General features: G+C 41.7%; 1 protein-coding gene across 4 annotated transcripts in view; it reads left to right on the forward strand.

Annotated features, from left to right (window-relative positions):
• The window catches only part of sgk3 (serum/glucocorticoid regulated kinase family member 3), a 90,824-nt gene extending 82,618 nt beyond the window's left edge, over positions 1–8,206 (forward strand). For all 4 annotated transcript variants that reach the window (XM_060822684.1, XM_060822683.1, XM_060822685.1 and 1 more), the window contains 2 exons: positions 6,629–6,718; positions 6,829–8,206. In XM_060822684.1, the coding sequence (XP_060678667.1) occupies positions 6,629–6,718; positions 6,829–6,999 (261 nt within the window). In that variant the 3' untranslated portion in view covers positions 7,000–8,206. The remainder of the gene's footprint in view (positions 1–6,628; positions 6,719–6,828) is intronic.
• The last annotated feature ends 14,014 nt before the right edge of the window (positions 8,207–22,220 follow it).

Below are 22,220 nucleotides of genomic sequence, written 5' to 3' on the forward strand. Positions count from 1 at the left end.
GTCTGCTTTGTGCTTTAAGGATCTCTCTCTTTTTACTGCCTCTGACCGATTTTATCCTTTAGCAGTGCTGTCCCGTCCACCTCAGCCAAATCACTTCTCAGTTCTGCAAAATTTGCTTTCCCCCACTTTAAAACTTTTACTGTTGAATTATCTCTGTTCTTTTCCATAATAATATTAAATCTAACTGAATTGTGGTCACCATCTCTGAATCTCTGATATGGTCACCCACTGTGACATCATCCAATTGCTTCTCTTCATTTCCCAAAACTAAATCCTGATTGCGTCTAATTTCTGGGGTCTGATAGTAGTCTCAATATCATTTGACCCTTCTCCGTGGGGAGTGACCAAACACAGATCTGTACAGTGTTAAAATGGCCTTTATTACTTAGCTATTGCCAGGGACTGTAAAGTACCTAAAACAAAAAGACACACACCGGAGACCCCAAACAAAGGATTTATAGAGGCAGATATGCTCCTGGATTCAGTTAGAAATTAATGTATACTAATTAAGAAGTGTACAGTTATCTAAATTGAACCATTATTGATGAGGCTTGTGCATAGAATATGTGTGCAGTTAATATATCACTACATAGGTATGATGACTAATTGCAATATTAGTGCGAAGGCACTACATATCATCAGGTCTGATTCAGTATAGGCTACAATTTGTCCTTGCACAACTGTTCATGCCTGACTTGTCAGCTTCCGTTATCCTATGCCCTTGGTGTTTTAGTGGCTTCTTTCAAGGCTGAGGTTCAATGAATAAAAAACTCTTTCTTTGATTGTGAGCATTAACTTATTCCTTTGTTATCTTGCAGATGAGTTAGGTCCTAGAACAAATAGTCCCACGTATTGTTTAACTATCAGTTTTGAGTTATCAACAGCTAAACGTTTGCAGCTGTGTGGTATTAAATATTGTTCTTCAAGTTGTTTTTTTTTTGAGTCATTATTTTTACCCCTTTTCATCTCTTTTTAAAGATTGGTATGACATTATGCCTTTAGAATGGTTTGTGAAGTACCTTGTTCATGTCACTATATGAAAGAAAGTTATGAGCAAGAAACTATGTTCCACACAGCAGATCGTTAATCTTGCTGTCAACCACAGGTATTTTAAACATAAATCCAGTTTGATTAGATAGATCATAGATGTTTGTCCCACTTATGACAAGTCAGATCCAGGAAGATAAACCCTGAGTTTACTTATTATTTACATCCCCAGTGTCATTTAAATAAGTTAGAATTTGTCTCTTGAGGTTTAGGGCTGTGTAATTTTAAAGTTTCTTATTAGTCAGTCCCATTTGAGTGTAACCCTATTGCATCTTGGTTTTTTTCCCCCTGACTCGTAATGTAATCATGGTAAATATTTTAACCATCTTCCAGGGCCCTTGTCAAACATCATTACTGCAGGAACTATGCTGATAATAGTTGTCAGAGATTTCAATATCAACAGGCTTGTCTTGGATCTTTTGCCCATTTTGTGCACCACCTCTTTATCCTTCCTATCAACACAAATCTTGCCCATTTTATCCCCTAGGAGAAAGTGAAGACTGCAGATGCTGGAGCACCAGAGTTGAAAAATGTGGTGCTGGAAAAACACAGCAGGCCAGGCAGTATCCGAGGAGCAGGAGAATTGACGTTTCGGGCATAAGCCCTCCTTCAGGAATTCCTGAAGAAGGGCTTATGCCCGAAACGTCGATTCTCCTGCTCCTCGGATGCTGCCTGGCCTGCTGTGTTTTTCCAGCACCACATCTATTAATAGCCTTATCTTGATTCTAAAAATTGAATACCAATAATGTTGTGGTACTTGTTAGTTCCTGATCATCATGGAAGGAATTTTAGACTGCCTTGTCTATCCTTAAGGACATTTTAAAACTGCTTAGATCATAAGATCATTAGATATAGGAGTTGGTCATTTGGCTCTCCAAGTATGCTCCACCATTCAACAGGATCATGGCTGATCCAACATTCCTCAAGTTCACTTTCCTCCATAACCTTAGATTCTTGATTTGCATGGGAAAATCAATCTCTGGCTGTTGAGAGTTTTTTACTTCAATCCCACAATATCCAGAGAATGTACTACTCCTGATCCTATGTTAAATCCTGTTATCACATCATTCACTCACTAAACTTTTTTCTGTTTCTCAACTGACCTTTTCCTTTGGTTTTCCTGTTTTGGGGCTGTAACTTGCCAAGCTTGTGCCTGTGCCCCTTGCTCAAACATGTTTGAGTAATTCTCTCTGCAGTTGTTAACTTACAATTAGAATACCATACTGGCAATCTTATTCTTGTCAAGTTTAATATAACGGCACCAGTTTATCGTGGACATTGTTATGCAGAATCCAATTGTCTTCCACAAAAGCCAATTCATTTTGTGGACCTAGTCTAATTTCTGGAAATGGTGTTTCCAGTTCAGTGATTGTGGCTGTAGTTGCCACATTTCATGGGGGTTCCTTTCTTATTATGTCAGAAATCACATGATACGGGTTTTGTGATTTCAAATATAGCTGTTGGATTTTAACCTAGTGTCCTGTGACTTCTTTGTCCATCCCAATTTAACACTGGCACCTCCACAGCTTCATCCAAATATATATTGCCTTCGTTTTCCTTCAATATTTGACTATAATCTTTTCCATGAAACATCCCTTCACCACCTTCCAATCCAGTCTCTCCAAGAAATGTCAGCACCGTGCCTTTTCAAAAAGGAAGGTATTGGTCAAGTTCACAACCTGCGACAGTATCTATGTGGCCTCCCTTTACTCCCTGTTCTAGCTCTTTCCTTTGCTAATTCATTTGCTTTTCTTCCCTTAAATGCTTCTTTCCAATAGACCCTCATCTTTATTGTGCTGTACTGGTTCCTATTTTCCCTTGATACTTCAATTATTCTCTTCAACAATGGATGTAGGTTTGCTCACTGAGCTGGATGGTTCATTTTCAGATGTTTCGTCACTATACTAAGTAACAAAAGAGAGCTTCCAGTGAAGCACTGGTGTTATGTCCTGCTTTCTATTTGTGTTTAGGTTTCCTTGGGCTGGTGATGTCATTTCCTGTGGTGGTGATATTTTTCTCCAGCAGGTGATAAATGGGATTCAAACCAATATGTTTGTTAATAGTGTTCCGGTTGGAATGCCACGCTTCAAGGAATTCTTCAGTGTCTCTGTTTGGCTTGTCCTAGGATGGATGTGTTATCCCAGTCAAAGTGGTGTCCTTCTTCATCTGAATGTAAGGATACTAGAGAGTGTGGGTCATGTCTTTTTGTGGCTAGTTGATGTTCATGTATCCTGGTGGCTAGTTTTCTGCCTGTTTGTCCAATGTAGTGTTTGTTACAGTTCTTGCACGATATTTTGTAAATGACATTCATTTGCTTATTGTCATATAGGGTATTTAAAGTTAATTAGCTGCTGTTCTACTGTGTTGGTGGGTTTGTGGGCTAGTGGGTTACCATGATGCCAAGAGGTCCTAGTAGTCTGGCAGTCATTTCCGAGATGCCTTTGATTTAGGGGAGAGTGGCTAGGGTTTCTGGGCGCGTTTCGTCTGCTTGTTTGGGTTTGTTGCTGAGAAATCGACAGACTGTTTTTCATTGGGTACCTGATCTTTTTGAATACGCTGTATAGTGTTTTTTCTGCTCTTTGTAGCTCCTATGTGCTGCAGTGTGTGGTGGCTTGTTGAAATAATGTTCTAATGCAGCTTTGGTTGTGGGTGTTAGGATGATTGCTTCTGTAATTCAGTATTTGGTCCAGATGTGTCTCTTTCCTGTAGATGCTGGTTTGAAGTTTCTCTAATAATGAGGAACTTCAAACCAGGATCTACAGGAAAGCAACACATCTGGACCAAATACTGAATTACAGAAGCAATCATCCCAACACTCACAACCAAAGCTGCATTAGAACATTATTTCAATGAGCCACCACACACTGCAGCACTGAGGAACCACAAAGCAGAAGAAAACCACCTGTACAGCATAAACAAAAAGAATGGGTACCCAATGAATACAGTCCGTCGATTTCTCAGCAACAAACCCAAGTAAGCAGATAATGCACTCAAAACCCTTGCCATTCTCCCCTAAATCTTAGACATCTCAGAAATGACTGCTAGATGACTCTGATCTCTTGGCATCGTGGTAGCCCACAAACCCACCAACACACTAAAACAGCAAGTAATGAGCTTAAAAGACCTTGTACCGATAACAAGCAAAATGAACGTCGTTTACGAATACTTTGCAAGTACTATAATAAACAAGCAGAAAACTAGCCACTAGGACATATGAACTTCAACTAGCCACAAAATGACATGACCCACTATCCCTAGTATCCTTACATACAGATGAGGAAGGACACACTTTGGGACAAAACATCATCCTAGAACAAGCCAAACAGAGACACGCACGAGAATTCCTTGAAGCGTGGCAATCCAACCGGAACTATATCAACAAACTCATTGATGTGGATCCCATCTATCACCCTCTGAGAACGAGAACTGGAAATGGCATCACCAACACAGGAAATTGCATCACCACAGGAAATGAACATCACCAGCCCAAGGAAACCTAAACACAAATAGAAAGCAGGCCATAACACCAGTGCTTCACTGGAGGCTTGACAATGATGTTACCTAGTATGGTGACAAAACATTTGAAAACAAACCATCCAGCTCAGCGAACAAGCTTATATCCAGAACCTCACCCAGAGCTACAAATCTTCTGCAAACTTTCTCTCTTCAACAATGGTGCAGATAGCAAAGGTTTTCTGTCTGCTGACTCAAAATCTATTGCTTTCTGAAGAGATGAAAAATTCAGTCGGACTGTTGCACATTTCCGTACTGCCAAATAAACCTCTACAGGTGGGGGATATTTTTCAGGGTGGGTTACCACAAACATGTCTGCTGTCACTTCTGTTGCTGGTGTGTTCATGCTGGAGGTAAGTTTTTAAGGCAGTATTGTATACCCTTGTTGGTTCTCTACATGAATTACACATCTTGTCAATCTGACCCCTCCTCCACTGTAGAGGATATGTCAACAAAACGTATCAACAGTTTCTGATTTTCATCCCATATGTCCCTTTTTTTTTGTTTTGACACAAAAGGTCCTGAAAGAGCTTTTCTTGTTGCCACCTGACATTCATGTGACTCACCTTGATAACTAAGGTTTGCAGCCAACTGCATAATCTATCCATTTTGATCTTGTCAGCGTGCATGTTGTGAAAGGGAAGGGTCTCTGACATATGGTTTGACCAAATAATTCTGAAATAGAAAAACTCAGCGGGTCTGGCAGCATCTGTGGAGAAAATGCAGAGTTAACATTTTGTGTCCAGTGACCCTTCTGAATTGACTGTAACTCAGAAAACGTGGCTTTACATGCAAGAGAAAGGGTTGGGAAGGGGACAAGAAGAAACAATAGGTGGAAAGGGAGCCTAGAGAGAGAAAGGAGTGGGTAAAGGTCAGCCTGGGACAATGAAGAGCTGCTAATGGCAACTGTTAGTGACTGACAGTGGGTTGTTTGTGGTAGAAATCCGTGATGCCAAGGCCTGGTGATTGGTGTAAGGAGATGGGAGAAGGTGCTCAGGCCCTAAAATTATTGAATTCGATAGAGTCCAAAAGGTTGCAGGGTTCCCATGTGGAAAATGAGGTGTTATTCTTCCAGCTTCGCTGGAGCACTGTAACAAGCCCGAGAGAGTGTTGTTGACTACATCTAATGTCCCTCTTCTGTGCATTCTTTCTTTTTGAATAATCCAATAACCCTTTGGATGTCTTGTTGAATATGTGACTAATATACATGCTGCATTGCAGATTCTACTTACTTGCTGTGTTTCTAAACAAAAGATCTTTGTCCCGTCACCACAGCATTTGGCCAATTACCTTTTAAATCTGTGCCGTTTTCTCTCTTGACCCTTCTGCCACTGGTTATAGCTGTTCTCTATCCAACAAGTCCAGACCTCTTGTGATTTTGAACACCTCTTGTCTTAAGTAGTCCTCTAAGGAAAGCAGCACCAACTTGTCCTGTCTACGTAACAGAGCATGTAATCTTGAGCATTTGCCTTCCGAGTACAAGTTCCCACCCCCCACCACTTGCTTCGACCTATTTCCTAAGGCAGCTTACTGAAATTATTTTTAAAATAGTGACTGTTGAAATGAAGGCAAGCAGCTTCATAATATTTAATTGATCAACTCTCTTTGCTATTAGAAGTTTGTTTCGCTGCGCTTTATGGCTATCTGTTAAAACTGCAAATAGTCGAATTCAAAATGGGCTGGGTTTCTTTTTACTTTCTCCATTTATCTGTGAACACAACCCCAAAGCACTTGTTTTTGGAAGTTGAACTTTAGCCTGGTCTGTTAATGCAACATGCACTTTATATTGTATTGACTTATCAGTCTAGATTATGTACTCCGTTGCAGAACAGATGTCTGACCTAAAACTTTTTGAACCTCTAAATTGAGTGTGATGAGAATTAAACTCTGTTATTATGCTCCCCTGAGACACCTGAGCCTGGATCCTGTCAGGAAAGGCTCATCTTAAAGGTAATCAACTGACCCAGCAACCAAATTTAAACGATACTGTGTTGTGATAATGTATATTTATGTAAATATTAAGAATTTATTCAGTCCATTGATTTTCTGTGGGATTGTGTTACTGCAGGATGAAATCAAAAGCCATCCTTTTTTTGATGATATCAATTGGGAACATCTAGATCGGAAGGAAATCCCCCCACCATTTAATCCCAGTGTGGTACGTAGCTGTCTTTTCAGTAACTCAACAGAAAAAAAAAATCTAATGTTAGAATGCTGTAAACCATGCAGTGTTGTTTTGAATATGTGACAACAGTATTTGTGTTTCAGGCTGGACCTGATGATCTACAAAATTTCGATCCAGAGTTCACAGAAGAACCAGTTCCTCAATCTATTTGTCGATCTCCTGACCGTTCAGTTGTAAATGCTAGTGTTTTAGAAGCTGATGATGCATTTATTGGTTTTTCTTATGCCCCACCAATTGAAGATTCATTCTTATAAAGGACATTTTCATGGAATTTTTCAATGAGAAACAAACTACTCAGCAGGAAATGAAAGCACTGTTCAGCCTAGTATGCTTTTGAATTTGCACCACAACTATCAGCATTCCTCAAACAGAGGTTGTCGTGATCAGGTGAAAGTATGGAGCTTGTAAAGTACTAAAAAGAAACTGTACATTCTACGTGCAACTTGTAAACAATCTAAATATTCAATTGCTTCACTCTTTCCAAGTCTGAAGATTCCAAAGTTATGTAGTTTAAGGATAGTCTACTTATTCAAGACTTTACAAATTTCTGAAATTCTGATTGTGCTGTACTATATACAATTTAAATATTGTGGAAACAACTTATCCCATTTCTGGATAATTGCATATATATCTTGTGATATTTCTGAAAGAATTAATGTATTGTTGTCCAAAGATGGTGATGAAATCAAATTTCGCAACCTGAAAATTGCTAATGATATTTTATATTTTCACCTCACTGCCATCTATTTTGATCTGTGAAGATCATAGATCATACACCGGTATTGATTTTGGTTATAACTTAAATGTCTTTACTGGAATCCAACCGAATTGTCACTGTATATAAATCTGCACTTATAGTACAGACATTACTTGAATAATAGAGGAAAAATTGTGGCCACTCAGGTGAAAGATGTGAAGATTTTCTTTTGAGTATTTAATATGTATTGGCCACTAATGATTGATCATGCCTGTTTTGTTTTAAAAACCTGAATTGGAAATATACAAATTTGCAAACTATAGTTTAATTAGATGCAACTAATACTTTTATAATTATATATGTATTTAATTCCATGTTGTGTGCAGATGGATATATATATATATTGATAACAGCAAAACTACTAAATAGCACATCTTCAAATATATATGTGTGTATATTCTAAATGGTCACTTTAGGTTTTATGACATGTTTGTTACTTGATTAAAATGTAAGGAAAGCTCCAGTGGAAAGGTTGGTTCAAAATCCAAGTAAGTATTTTTGCCCCTTTTACGCCAATGGTACAATGAGCATTGTCTGTCTCTGTCTGTCTGGAAGGACAAATGTTTTGACCTGCTTTTCCTATCTGATTATTTTTATTGACTTTCATTTCTGTATTTCACTTTTGCAGGAATTCATAGAATGCCTTAAGGTCACCTGAGGAAAACCTTTTTTAAATAACATTCATTCAAATAATTAATGGAAAATGGGACACATTTCATTTGCTTGTTCTGCTTCAAAGATTTTGATTTATTCCATTTAAATATTCAGCTGTATTTATAATTGACAGAAAGAAACTGAGTTCCATTTTAGACGTATAAAGAAAGCACATGCTGTCAAAATGTTTCTCAATAGCATGTATTTATACAGTCTTCAATACTGTGAAAAATTCCTAAGAATCCTAAGAGGGACATGTCAGATAAAATTTGGCACTAACATGTTTGAGACAGTAGGCTAGGAAATCAAAAGGCTAGGGAATCTAAAGCCTGATCATAAAGTAGATTTATGCAAAGTCTTACAGGAGAAGAGATAGGATAAGTGATTTAGAGCATTGGTTTCCTACCTTTTCAGTAACATGGCACACTGCACACTGTGGAATGGTCTCACTGAACACTTGGTTTCACATTTTCCCTTTGACCATGTGTGTTTAGGATGTTCATATTTTAGCAGCAAAAGATTAATACTTTGCTTTTAATTTGATTAATTTTCACAAGTTTTAGGAGTTATTATTTTGGTCAGACAGAACAATGTTTGTCTTAGTGATTTTCATTATCTTTGTACAATATTTGACTGTATATTTGGAAAGTTCTCACTGCACGCCAGTGCTCTGGCTGGTGAAAACCACCAGTCTGGGGAGAAAACTCAAGTCTTGGACCATAGCAACTGTGGACTGATTAAACTGAGGATGCAAAAGTGACCAGAATGCAACAAGTAGATTTCCGAGGGAAGAGATAGGGGAGTGATGGGTGGATTGTGTCATAGGGATGGAAACAGACCCTTCGATCCAACCTGTCCACGCCGACCAGATATCCCAACCCAATCTAGTCCCACCTGCCAGCACCTGGCCCTCCAAACCCTTCCTATTCATATACCCATCCAAATGCCTCTTAAATGTTGCAATTGTACCAGCCTCCACCACATCCTCTGGAGGCTCATTCCATACACGTACCATCCTCTGCGTGAAAAAGTTACCCCATAGGTCTCTTTTATATCTTTCCCCTCTCACCCTAAACCTATGCCCACTAGTTCTGGACTCCCCAACCCCAGGGAAAAGACTTTGTCTATTTATTCTCTCCATGCTCCTCATAATTTTGTAAATCTCTATAAGGTCACCCCTCAGCCTCCGACACTCCAGGGAAAACAGCCCCAGCCTTTTCAGCCTCTCCCTATAGCTCAAATCCTCCAACCCTGGCAACATCCTTGTTAATCTTTTCTGAACCCTTTCAAGTTTCACAACATCTTTCCGATAGGAAGGAGACCAGAACTGCACGCAATATTCCAACAGAGGCCTAACCAATGTCCTGTACAGTCGCAACATGACCACCCAACTCCTGTACTCAATACTCTGACCAAAAAAGGAAAGCATACCAAACACCGCCTTCACTATCCTATCTACGTGCGACTCCATTTTCAAGGAGCTATGAACCAGTACTCCAAGGAATCTTTGTTCAGCAACACTCCCTAGGACCTTACCATTAATTGTATAAGTCCTGCTAAGATTTGCTTTCTCAAAATGCAGCACCTCACATTTATCTGAATTAAACTCCATCTGTCACTTCTCAGCCCATTGGCCCATCTGGTCCAGATCCTGTTGTAATCTAAGGTAACCCTCTTCACTGTCCACTACACCTCCAATTTTGGTATCATCTGCAAACTTACTAACTGTACCTCTTCTGCTCACATCCAAATCATGTATGTAAATGACAAAAAGTAGAGGACCCAGCACCGATCCTTGTGGCACGCCACTGGTCACAGGCCCAGTCTGAAAAACAACCCTCCACCACCACCCTCTGCCTTCTACCTTTGAGCCAGTTCTGTATCCAAATGGCTAGTTCTCCCTGTATTCCATGAGATCTAACCTCGCTAATCAGTCTCCTATGGGGCACCTTGTCGAATGCCTTACTGAAGTCCATATAGATCTCATCTACTGCTCTGCCCTCATCAATCCTCTTTATTACTTCTTCAAAAAACTCAATCAAGTTTGTGAGACATGATTTCCCACGCACAAAGCCATGTTGACTATCCCAAATCAGTCCTTGCCTTTTCAAATACATGTACATCTTGTCCCTCAGGATTCCCTCCAACAACGTGCCCACCACCGAGGTCAGGCTCACCAGTCTATAGTTCCCTGGCTTGTCTTTGCCGCCCTTCTTAAACAGTGGCACCATGTTTCCGGCACCTCACCTGTGACTATCGATGGTACAAATATCTCAGCAAGAGGCCCAGCAATCACTTCTCTAGCTTCCCACAGAGTTCTCGGGTACACCTAATCAGGTCCTGGGAATTTATCCACCTTTAACCGTTTCAAAACATCCAGCACTTCCTCCTCTGTAATCTGGACATTTTGCAAGATGTCACTATCTATTTCCCTACAGTCTATATCTTCCATATCCTTTTCCACAGTAAATATTGACGAAAAATATTCATTTAGTATCTTCCCCCATTTTCTGTGGCTCCACACAAAGTCCACCTTGCTGATCTTTGAGAGGCCCTATTCTCTCCCTAGTTACCCTTTTGTCCTTAATATGTTTGTAAAAACCCTTAGAATTAAGGAGAATCCAATTTGCTAACGCTATCTCATGTCCCCGTTTTGCCCTCCTGATTTCCCTTTTAAGTATACTCCTACTTCCTTTATACTCTTCTAAGGATTCACTCAATCTATCCTGTCTATACATGACACATGCTTCCTTCTTTTTCTTAACCAAACCCTCAATTTCTTTAGTCATCCAGCATTCCCTATACCCAGTAGCCTTCCCTTTCACCCTGACAGGAATATACTTTCTCTGGATTCTTATTATCCCATTTTCCAGCCGTCCCTTTACCCGCGAACATCTGCCCCCAATCAGCTTTCAAAAGTTCTTGCCTAATACCGTCAAAATTGGCCTTTCTCCAATTTAGAACTTCAACTTTTAGATCTGGCGGTCTATTCTTTTCTGTCACGATTTTAAAACCAATAGAATTATGGTCGCTGGCCCCAAAGTGCTCCCCCACTGACACCTCCGTTACTTGCCCTGCCTTATTTCCCAAGAGTAGGTCAAGTTTTGCACCTTCTCTAGTAGGTACATCCACATACTGAATCAGAAAATTGTCTTGTAAGCACTTAACAAATTCCTCTCCATCTAAACCTTTAACACTATGCCAGTCCCAGTCGATGTTTGTTTGGAAAGTTAAAATCCCCAACCATAACTACCCTATTATTCTTACAGATAGCTGAGATCTCCTTACATGTTTGTTTCTCAATTTCCCTCTGACTATTAGGTGGTCTATAATACAATGCTGAAAATGTATCGCTGGAAAAGCGCAGCAGGTCAGGCAGCATCCAAGGAGCAGGAGAATCGATGTTTCGGGCATGAACCCTTCTTATTTCCTGAAGAAGGGCTCATGCCCGAAACATCGATTCTCCTGCTCCTTGGATGCTGCCTGACCTGCTGCGCTTTTCCAGCAATACATTTTTAGCTCTGATCTCCAGCATCTGCAGTCCTCACTTTCTCCTAGTCTATAATACAATCCCAATAAGGTGATCATCCCTTTCTTATTTCTCAGCTCCACCCAAATAACTTCCCCAGCTGTAATGCTGTCTGTCTGTTTTCTGTTCTGAACTGTACCAGTCTCAGATTGATCTCTTTCATCACTATCGCCCTGGGTCCCACCCACTCCCCCCCCCCCCCCACCTTACTAGTTAAAATGCTACCGAGCAATTCTAGCAATGTCCCTGCCAGTATATTAGTCTCCTTCCAATTTAAGTGCAATCCGTCCTTCTTGTACAGGTCACTTCTACCCCAAAAGAGATAGCAATGGTCCAAAAATGTGAATCCTTCTCCCATACACCAGCTCCTCAGCCATGCATTCATCTGCTCTATCCTCCTATTCCTGCCCTCACTAGCTTGTAGCACCAAGAGTAATCCAGATATTACTACCCTTGAGGACCACGTTTTTAGGCAGAAATTTAACTCTCTGTAATCTCCCTTCAGAGTCTCAACCTTTTCCCTTGCAATGTTGTTGGTTCCAATGTGGACAATGACCTCTTGCTGGCCCCTCTTCCCCCGTAAGAACATTCTGCACCCTTTGAGACATCCTTGATCCTGGCACCAGGGAAACCACACACCATTCTGCTTTTTCTCTGCTGGCCACAGAAACATCTGTCTGTACCTTGGACTACAGAATCCCCTAACACAATTTGATCTCTTGGAAGCCGACGTACCCCTCGTTGCATCAGAGCCAGTCTCAATACCAGAAACTTGGCTGTTCGTGCTACGTTCCCCTGAGAATCCATCACCCCCTACATTTTCCAAAACAGTAGACCTGTTTGAAATGGATATATCCACAAAAGACTCTTGCCCTACGTGCCAACCTCTCTTACCCTTCCTGGAGTTAACCCATCTCTGTGACTGTATCTGAGACCCCCCCCCCCCCCCCTTCCTATAACTGCCATCCATCACATACTGTTGCTGTTGCAAATTCCTCATCGTTTCTATCTGTCTCTCCAACCGATCCACTCAATCTGATAAGGTTCGCATCCAACAGCATTTATGGCAGATATAATCTGCAGTAACCCTTAAACTCTCTTAAACTCCCACATCTGCCAAGAAGTACGTATTGCTGTAAAGGCCATTTTTTGCTCCTTCACAATCTACAGATCCAGAAAATAAGTGTCTTATTCCTCTACAAACACTGCCCCAGGTTAAATTTAAGAGCTATGACTTAAGTCTCTTGATTAAACTTATGTTTTATCTCCAAAAACATATAACCAAGAAAAAACTGACTGTACTCACTAATACAGCCTTTCTCTTGGACAGACTTAAAACAACAATTAACCTATCTGATTCTGTGTTGTGAACTTTGCCCAAACCGGTTCCTCCAAGATTAGTTGTGAAATTCACTGTTCATTTTTCCACATGCACTCCAATGTCCAGCGACACATGAATTCAAAAACAGCAAAGGCAGTAACTGTGCAGTCTCCCTCTCTCTCTCTCTCTCTCTCCCCCCTGCACTATCCTCACCATGTGCTTCCTTCGTCTGCGCTTCTCCCTTTTAAAACTGCTCTTGTTTTGATTTTTTTCCCCCAAAGTTCCAAAACAATGCAACGGCATATAAAACAGTAATTGTTGCTCCTGGAATTTGAGGAAATCACCTCCAGCACCTAAAATACCTCAAAAAAAGGAGCAGCTCTTATAGCCAGAAATTTTTCCCATCCTCCATCTTGGATGACCCAGAATCCTTACATGTAGCTGGAGGAGACCCTAAAGATGAAGCAATGGGGAGTCTGAGGGGAAACATTGAATTTTAAAATTGGTTTCAGTTTAAAGATGACATTACACATTACCTATCATCCATGTGCTTAGTATACAGAAATTGATGCACGTGGGGACATTGGCAATTGTGTTTTGAATTACCTCATGTTCATGGAAGGCACAACATAGAAGATTGGTCAGGATTGACAGACTAGTCCATGATAGCAGTCAGTCATGGATGAGAGTTTCAACAGAAGTTGAGCTGAGACTAGTAAAATTGGATAGTGATACAAAAGTAGAAATGCAACCTCAGTGATGCTGTGGATATGTACTTGGATACTTGGAAGAATATAAGACCTGAAGCAGGAGTAGACAATTCAGCCTTTGAGCCTGCTCTACTATTTACTACAACGATAGCTGATCTCAACTCTGCCTCAACTCCTTTCCTGCTCACTCTCCATAACCTTTCCATCTGTCAATAATTAAAAGTCTGCCTATCTCCTCCTCAAATTTTACTCCATGTCCCAGCATCCACCAAACTCTGGGGTAGTGATTTCCACAGATTCATGACCCTTTTGAGGAGCAATTCCTCCTCATCTCTTTTAAATTTGCAACCCTATCCTAACATTATGACTCATCATTCTAGATGCTCCACATAAGGAAACATCCTCTCTGTCTACTTTGTCAATCCCCTTTAGCATCTTGTACATTGCCGTTAGATCTAAACTCCAGAGAGTATACGCCTAAACTGCTCAATCTTTCTTGATTAGACAAACCTCTCGTCAACCTCTGAGCTGCCTCCAATACATCCAGATCCTTCCTCAAGTAAGGAAACCACAATTATTCACAACACTACAGGTGCAGCTCCCTAATGCCTTTAGTAGCAGTGACACTTCCCTACTTTTATACCCTCTTCCTTTAGCAATAAATACCAAATGCCATTTGCCTTCCTTTACTATCTGCATACTAGTTTTCTGTGATTTCATGCACGAGGACACCCAGATCCTTCTGCACTGAAACACTCTGAATTTTCTCTTCATTTAGGTAATACATTGCCTTTCTAAACCTCCAACCAAAATTAGTAAATTCTACGTGCCAAAGATTGGCCTATTCACCTAACTATCCATAATCCATCAATAAATTTCTTATTTCTTTATTTCAACTTGTTTTAAAATAAGTGGGGAAATGTGTCAATCATAGAATTGCCAGATAGGGGGTTTGAATTAATGATTCTAAAAGCTTTGACAGGAACAAAAACAATGGCTTTGGCCTTAAAATATTTAGTTGGAAATTTCTGTCTTCAGACAAACCACCCTCACTTGATTCCACTATTGTTTTAAGAGACGTGGTGGTGATACACAGATACATGGCAACAGCAAATTTATGGAAAGTGACACTTTTTTTAGATGATGTTGCTGTGTAGATGAGAATCAGAATGGGCCAAGGATATTTCCTTCGAGGACACCAGAGTTAATAACATAAGACAAACCAATAAAATGATTTCCTGGCTATGATTACAAAGATAAGCATTGGAGCAGGTAAGTTCAATGTTATCCAGATGGATGATGTTGGTGAGATGGAGGCAGATGCACCACATCTGGTGCAAGAACAGACAGAAAAGTTAATGCAAATGGAGATTGGTGCAGGAATTTGACAAAAATAGAAAAATCAAACAAAGGGTTTTACTGGAGAGAGATGGCAGAGAAATTCAGCCTGGAACACCACCTTTCGTGTATCTGTTTGTTGAACCAGCAGCCTCAAAAAGCTAACTGGTAGCTCTGAACAGCCAGACCAGAAAAAAAGCTGAGCTGGGAGAACTAGCCATACTCCTTTCATTGTATAAATTATTTTTTCAACTTGAAAGCATTTTGCCTGAGCCAGTATCTATTAGCTATAATTAAATTGACCCTAAAACTCATCTAAACCAGACACATCAGAACATGTGTCTTTACAAGCCCTCTGGGGAAAAAAAAACAATGACAACATATAACCTTGTTACAGGATCAGTACTGTCACACCTCCCTCTCCTTAAAAAAACCATGAACATCCAAAGATGGCTTCATTTTAAAAGTTAAAAATCAAACAACACCAAGTTATAGTCCAGCAGGTTTAATTGGAAACACTAGCTTTCGTGAGTGCTGCTCCTTCATCAGGTGAAGAAGCATCTGATGAAAGAGCAATGCTCCAAAAGCTAGCGATTCCAAAGAGTTCTGGGTTTTACACATGAAAGAACTGAAATCAACATGGCCGTTCTAGGAGATGAGAGATTTAACAAACAATCCATGTGTTTTTCAATATATCATTTCAGTTCTATCACACTGTAAACTTTTGCTATAAATTCTGTGTCTTACGGTTTTATATTCCACAACCACCTCATGAAGGAGTAGCACTCCGAAAGCTAGTGATTCCAAATAAACCTTTTGGACTATAACCTGGTGTTGTGATTTCTTTAACGCTGTCCAACAGCGGCACCTCCAAATCATGAGTACAATCGAAATTGTAGTGGAATGTGGTTACGGAAGATCAACTGTTCTACGTAGCCAACAACAAGACAGGCATAACTGGGGCCCATACATGTGCCCATGGCTACCCCTTTGGTTTTACCTGATGACTGCATTGGCGCCACCTAGTGCTCCCGCGAGGAGGTTGAGCAATTCATCAACTTCACCAACACACATTCCACCCTGACCTTAAATTTACCTGGACCATCTCTGACACCTCCCTCCCCTTCCTGGACCTCTCCACCTCCATTAATAACGACTGACTTGACACTGACATTTTTTACAAACCCACCAACTCCCACAGCTACCTGGATTACACCTCTTCCCACTCTACCTGTTGCAAAAATGCCATCCCGTATTTCCAATTCCTCCGCCTCCGCCGTATCTGCTCCCAGGAGGACCAGTTCCACCACAGAACACACCAGATAGCCGCCTCCTTTAGAGACTGCAATTTCCCTTCCCACGTGATTAAAGATGCCTTCCAACGCATCTCGTCCACATCCCATCCCTCCAACCATATCAAGGACAGAACGCCCCTGGTGCTCACCTTCTACCCTACAAACCTTTGCATAAACCAAATCATCCGCCGACATTTCTGCCACCTCCAAAAAGGGATATATTTCCCTCCCCACCTCTTTCCGCCTTGTGCAAAGACCGTTCCCTCCGTGACTACCTGATCAGGTCCACGCCCCCCTACAACCCACTCTCCCATCCTGGCACCTTCCCATGCCACTGCAGGAACTGTAAGACCTGCACCCACACCTCCTCCCTCACCTCTATCCAAGGCCCTAAAGGAGCCTTCTACATCCATCAAAATTTTACCTGCACATCCACTAATATCATTTATTGTATCCATTGCTCCCGATGCGGTCTCCTCTATATTGGGAAGACTGGACGCCTCCTAACAGAGCGCTTTAGGGACTATCTCTGGGACACCCACACCATCAACCACACCGCCCCTTGGCCCAACATTTGAACTCCCCCTCCCACTCTGACGAGGACATGGAGGCCCTGGGCCTCCTTCACTGCTGCTCCCTCACCACCAGACGCCTGGAGGAAGAACGCCTCATCTTCTGCCTCGGAACACTTCAACCCCAGGGCATCAATGTGGACTTCACCAATTTCCTCATTTCCCTTTCCCCCACCTCACCAGAGTTCCAAACTTCCAACTCAGCACTGTCCCCATGACTTGTCTGGACTTGTCCTATCTGCCTATCTCCTTTTCCACCTATCCACTCCACCCTCTCCTCCCTGACCTATTACCTCCATCCCCTCCCCCACTCACCTATTGTACTCTATGCTACTTTCTTCCCACCCCCACCCTCTAACTTATCTCTCCACGCTTCAGGCTCTCTGCCTTTATTCCTGATGAAGGACTTTTGCCCGAAACGTCAATTTTGCTGCTCCTTGGATGCTGCCTGAACTGCTGTGCTCTTCCAGCACCATTAATCCCAAAAGTTGTGGATAGTGCCGAAGGATGTTGTGGGTTACAGAGGGACATAGATTAGATACAGAGCTGGGCTGAGAAGTGGCAAATGGAGTTTAATGAGGAAAAGTGTGAGGTAGTTCACTTCGCAAGAAGTAACAGGAATGCAGAGTACTGGGCTAATGGTAAAATTCTTGGCAGTGTAGATTAACAAAGAGATCTCAGTGTTCAGGTGCATAAATCTCTGAAAGTTGGCACCCAGGTTGATAGGGTTGTTAAGAAGGCATATGGTATGTTGGCGTTTATTGGTAGGGGGAATTGAGTTTTGGAGCCACGAGGTCATGCTGCAGCTGTACAAGACACTGGTAAGGCCGTACCTGGAGTATTGCGTACAGTTCTGGTCACCGCATTATAGGAAGGATGTGGAAGCTTTGGAAAGAGTTCAGAGGAGATTTACTGGGATGTTGCCTGGTATGGAAGGAAGGTCTTATGAGGAAAGGCTGAGTGAACTGAGGCTATTTTTGTTAAAGAGAAGTTTAAGAGGTGACTTAACTGAGACGTATAAGATAATCAGCGGGTTAGATAGGGTGGACATTGAGAGCCTTTTTCCTTGGATGGTGAAGGCTAACACAAGGGGACATAGCTTTAAATTCAGGGGTGACAGATACCAAGGGTAGTTTCTTTACTCAGAGTAGTAGGGACGTAGAATGGCCTGCCTGCAACAGTAGTAGATTCGCCAACGTCAAGGGCATTTAAATGGACAATGGACATACAACTGGATAACAATGGAACAGAGTAGGTTAAATGGGCATCAGATTAATTTCACAGGTCTGCACAACATCAAGGGCCAAAGAGTCTGTACTGTGTTGTAACATTCTATGTTAGCTCTGTTTCTCACCACAGACCTGCTGAGTTTGACCAGCAATTTCTGTTTAGTAGGATGAGGTGATACAGTGAACCACAATGTTACAGATTGTAGTTGATTACAATTCTGCTGCTCATGGTGGCCCACAGCATTTCATGGATGCCCAGTTTGAGTTCCTTGTTTTGCAAATTGAATTTGAATAAATCAACGAAGGATATCCTCAATCCATAGGCAGAACTTTGTTTGCATAGTGACTATAGTGGTCAGTTCTGATACTGAGCTGAAAATGTGTTGCTGGTTAAAGCACAGCAAGTTAGGCAGCATCCAAGGAATAGGAAATTCAACGTTTCGGGCATAAGCCCTTCATCAGGAATTAAAGAACAGCAGAGGTCCTTTGCAGGTCTGTGAGAGTGTTGTCCTGAGCTGGGGTAGGGCTGATTGCAGGGAATGTAGGTAGCGACGCATGGCTGCAAGGGTGGAGCGGAGGATCCGGAGGGAGGTCTGATGCTGGAGGCTTCGGATTTGTTGTAGGTACAGGTTGTCCTGGTTGGGTCCAAATTTTGTTGGTTGGAATGTAGTTCGGAGTCCGTGTGGGATCAGTCGGTTCCGTAGACAGGTGTTGAGGAAGGAGATGTGGCTGTGGTAACGAGTCTGTTTGAGAACGTGGCTGAAGAGCTTCTGTGCAGAGGAGATGACCTGGGGGGTGCAGTGAGAGAGAGACTCACTGAAAACCTTGTAGAGGGAGGAAGAGAGCTTCTTCAAGGAAGGCATCCTTGCAAGAGGATTCGCAGTAGGTTAAAATCTTTGGGTAAAAAATTAGGTCTGCAGATGCTGGAGATCACAGCTGAAAATGTGTTGCTGGTTAAAGCACAGCAGGTTAGGCAGCATCCAAGGAATAGGAAATTCGATGTTTCGGGCATAAGCCCTTCATCAGGAATCCTGATACTGTCAAGGACAGATTGATCTGCTACATGTAGGTTGGTGAGGACAAGATCAAGTACATTTTTGTTGGTTTCCCCCCATCACTTGTTGCACGTCCTATCTAGTAACTAAGTATTTTAGGACTCAACCAGCTCGGCCAGTAGTAGTAGTAGTAACAAGCCACTTTTGATGCTGGACCTTGTCGTCTATCAGAGTACATTATCAAAGGTCAGAGTGCCCTGTCCAGCATCAATGTTTTTTCCAAGTGGTGATCAAATGGAAGAGTAATTTTTTCATCCTTCAAGATTGGAGGGTATGTAGGTTTCCTTTGCCCAAGTTTGATCTGGTGTCAATCTCTGGAGTCAATGATGAGGAGTCCCATGTCAATTCTTTTCCCACAGTATACTACTGTGCCACCACCTATGATGCGTCTGACCTGCTGAATGTTCAGAACATACCCAGGGATTGTATTGGTGGTATCTAGGACATTCAGGTATGATTTGGGAGTATGTCAACGTCAGGTTGTTGCTTGACTGAATGCAGCCCAACTCATCACGCAAACCAGCCTTCATTCCATTGACTCCATCTATACTTTTCCCCTGCCTTAGGAAAGCAACCACTATATTCAAAGACTCTCTTCCATCGGGCAGAAGATACAAAAACTTGAAAATGTGTATCAACACATTCAAATCAGCTTCTTTCCTGCTGTTATCAAACTTTTAAACGGACCTCTCATATATTAAAGATGATCTTTCTCTGAAATTTCTCTGTAATTGTAACACAATATCCTGCATCCTGTTCTATTACCCTGATGTACATATACAAGGCATGATTTGTCTGGATGACGCACATGACAATACTTTTCATTGATATATGTGATAATAACAAATCAAAGACTAGCCCTCCCAATTTTGGCACAAGTCCTTAGATGTAAGTAAGACTTTGCAGGGGTGCCAGAACTGTTACTGCCATTGTCATTTCCAGTGCTTAGGTCAATGCTAATTGGTCCATCTGGTTTAATTTCTGACCAGTGACATTACCACACAGATAGCATCTTCAAGAGATTCTACTCTTAGTTGTTGGTCTGAGTTTCCACCAGGTGTTCCAGTTTTCCCCCAAAGGCCAAAGATGTGCAGGTTGGTTGATATGGCCTTGCTAAATTTTCCATAGTGTTCAGGGATTGCAGGCTAGGTGGATTAGCCATGGTAAAATACAGGGTTACAGAGATAGGATGAAATGTTCTTTGGAAAGTTAATGCAAACTTGCTGGGCCAAATATCCTCTTTCTGCACTGTAGAGACTTTATGTTTCTAAACATCATTTTCATGGCCATTCCTCAACAATCACTGTGTCAAAATTCTGGAACTCCCTAAGAGCATTATGGGTATACCAACATGACACAGGTAGCAGCTGTTCAGAAAGTTCACCATTACCTTCACAAGTGTGGTTCAGGGTGGGCAATAAATGATGGGTAGCCAGCATTGTCCACATCCTGTGAATGAATGAAAAAAGATAGCATCTAGCAATATACACAACATATAAATCAACAGCAAGGCAGTAGAGTGATCAACTCTTATGTGGCATTTGATTGTTGTTCTGGTGAAACAATATCCTCCAAAGCATCAGACTCTTGTGGACTGCAGTGCTGGACCTTCTATGGTATCCTATTTCTTATATCTTAATACATTGTTCCCATTGTTTCCCTTCTTAGGAAATGAGTTGCCCATACCGAACTGTGTGTGAAACTAGAGGTCTGACAATCAAATTCTAGTCATAATTTGGAGATGCCGGTATTGGACTGGGGTGTACAAAGTTAAAAATCACACACCAGGTTATAGTCCAACAGGTTTAATTGGAAGCACGCTAGCTTTTGGAGCATCGCTCCTTCACCAGGTGATAGTGAAGGGCACAATCCTAACACACAGAATTTATAGCAAAATTGACAGTGTGATGTAACTGAAATTATAGATTGAAAAATTGACTGTTGTCTTTCATCTTAGATTAGATTACCTACAGTGTGGAAACAGGCCCTTCGGCCCAAGTCCACACCGACCCGCTGAAGCGCAACCCACCCATACCCCTACACCTAACACTACGGGCAATTTAGCATGGCCAATTCACCTAACCTGCACATCTTTGGACTGTGGGAGGAAACCGGAGCACCCGGAGGAAACCCGGGCAGACACGGGGAGAATGTGCAAACTCCACACAGTCAGTCGCCTGAGGTGGGAATTGAACCCAGGTCTCTGGCACTGTGAGGCATCAGTGCTAACCACTGTGCCACCGTGCCGCCCTCTATCTGTTTGAATACCATATGGTTTCACTTATTTCATGCGTAAATCACAAAACCTTTTTTTAAAAGTTGCATTCTCAGGTTAGCTGTTAAAGACTTAACAATCAATTTTTCAATGTATAATTTCAGTTACATTACACTGTAAATTTTTGCTATAAATTCTGTGTTAGGATCCAGCCCCATCACCTGATGAAGGTGCGATGCTCCAAAAGCTACTGTGCTTCCAATTAAACCTGTTGGACTATAACCTGGTGTTGTGAGATTTTTAACTCTAATCAAATTCTAGAGTTATACATAGGACAGTTGAAAATGTGTTGCTGGTTAAAGCACAGCAGGTTAGGCAGCATCCAAGGAATAGGAAATTCGACGTTTCGGGCATAAGCCCTTTATCAGGACATAGGACAGACCACATTTCCTTCTCTAAAGGGAATAAACAACATTAGTTGATCAGCCACCCGCCGCAATAGGATTTGAAAACCTTTCCTCAGAACCTGGTCCTTTCATTACCACCACAGCACCATCTCCCCAACTGCTCCATGAATGATGGGAATGCACAGGCTACATCTGGGCTGGACCTAGTCACAGTGAAATATTCCTGCCTCTCCCTTAACTTGCAACTGCCTCGGCATTCGTTTTTGACTATCGCTCTTCCTTTTGCAAACCGGAATACTGTTTTTCAGGCTCACTTCAGTAATTTCTGTCCAAATGACTATTCCTTTCGCAATGACACTAAGCCAACATTTCTAAAAGGGGTAGGAAAATGTC

The sequence above is a fragment of the Hemiscyllium ocellatum genome, chromosome 4 (assembly GCF_020745735.1).
Source record: "Hemiscyllium ocellatum isolate sHemOce1 chromosome 4, sHemOce1.pat.X.cur, whole genome shotgun sequence".
Taxonomy (NCBI): Eukaryota; Metazoa; Chordata; class Chondrichthyes; order Orectolobiformes; family Hemiscylliidae; genus Hemiscyllium; species Hemiscyllium ocellatum.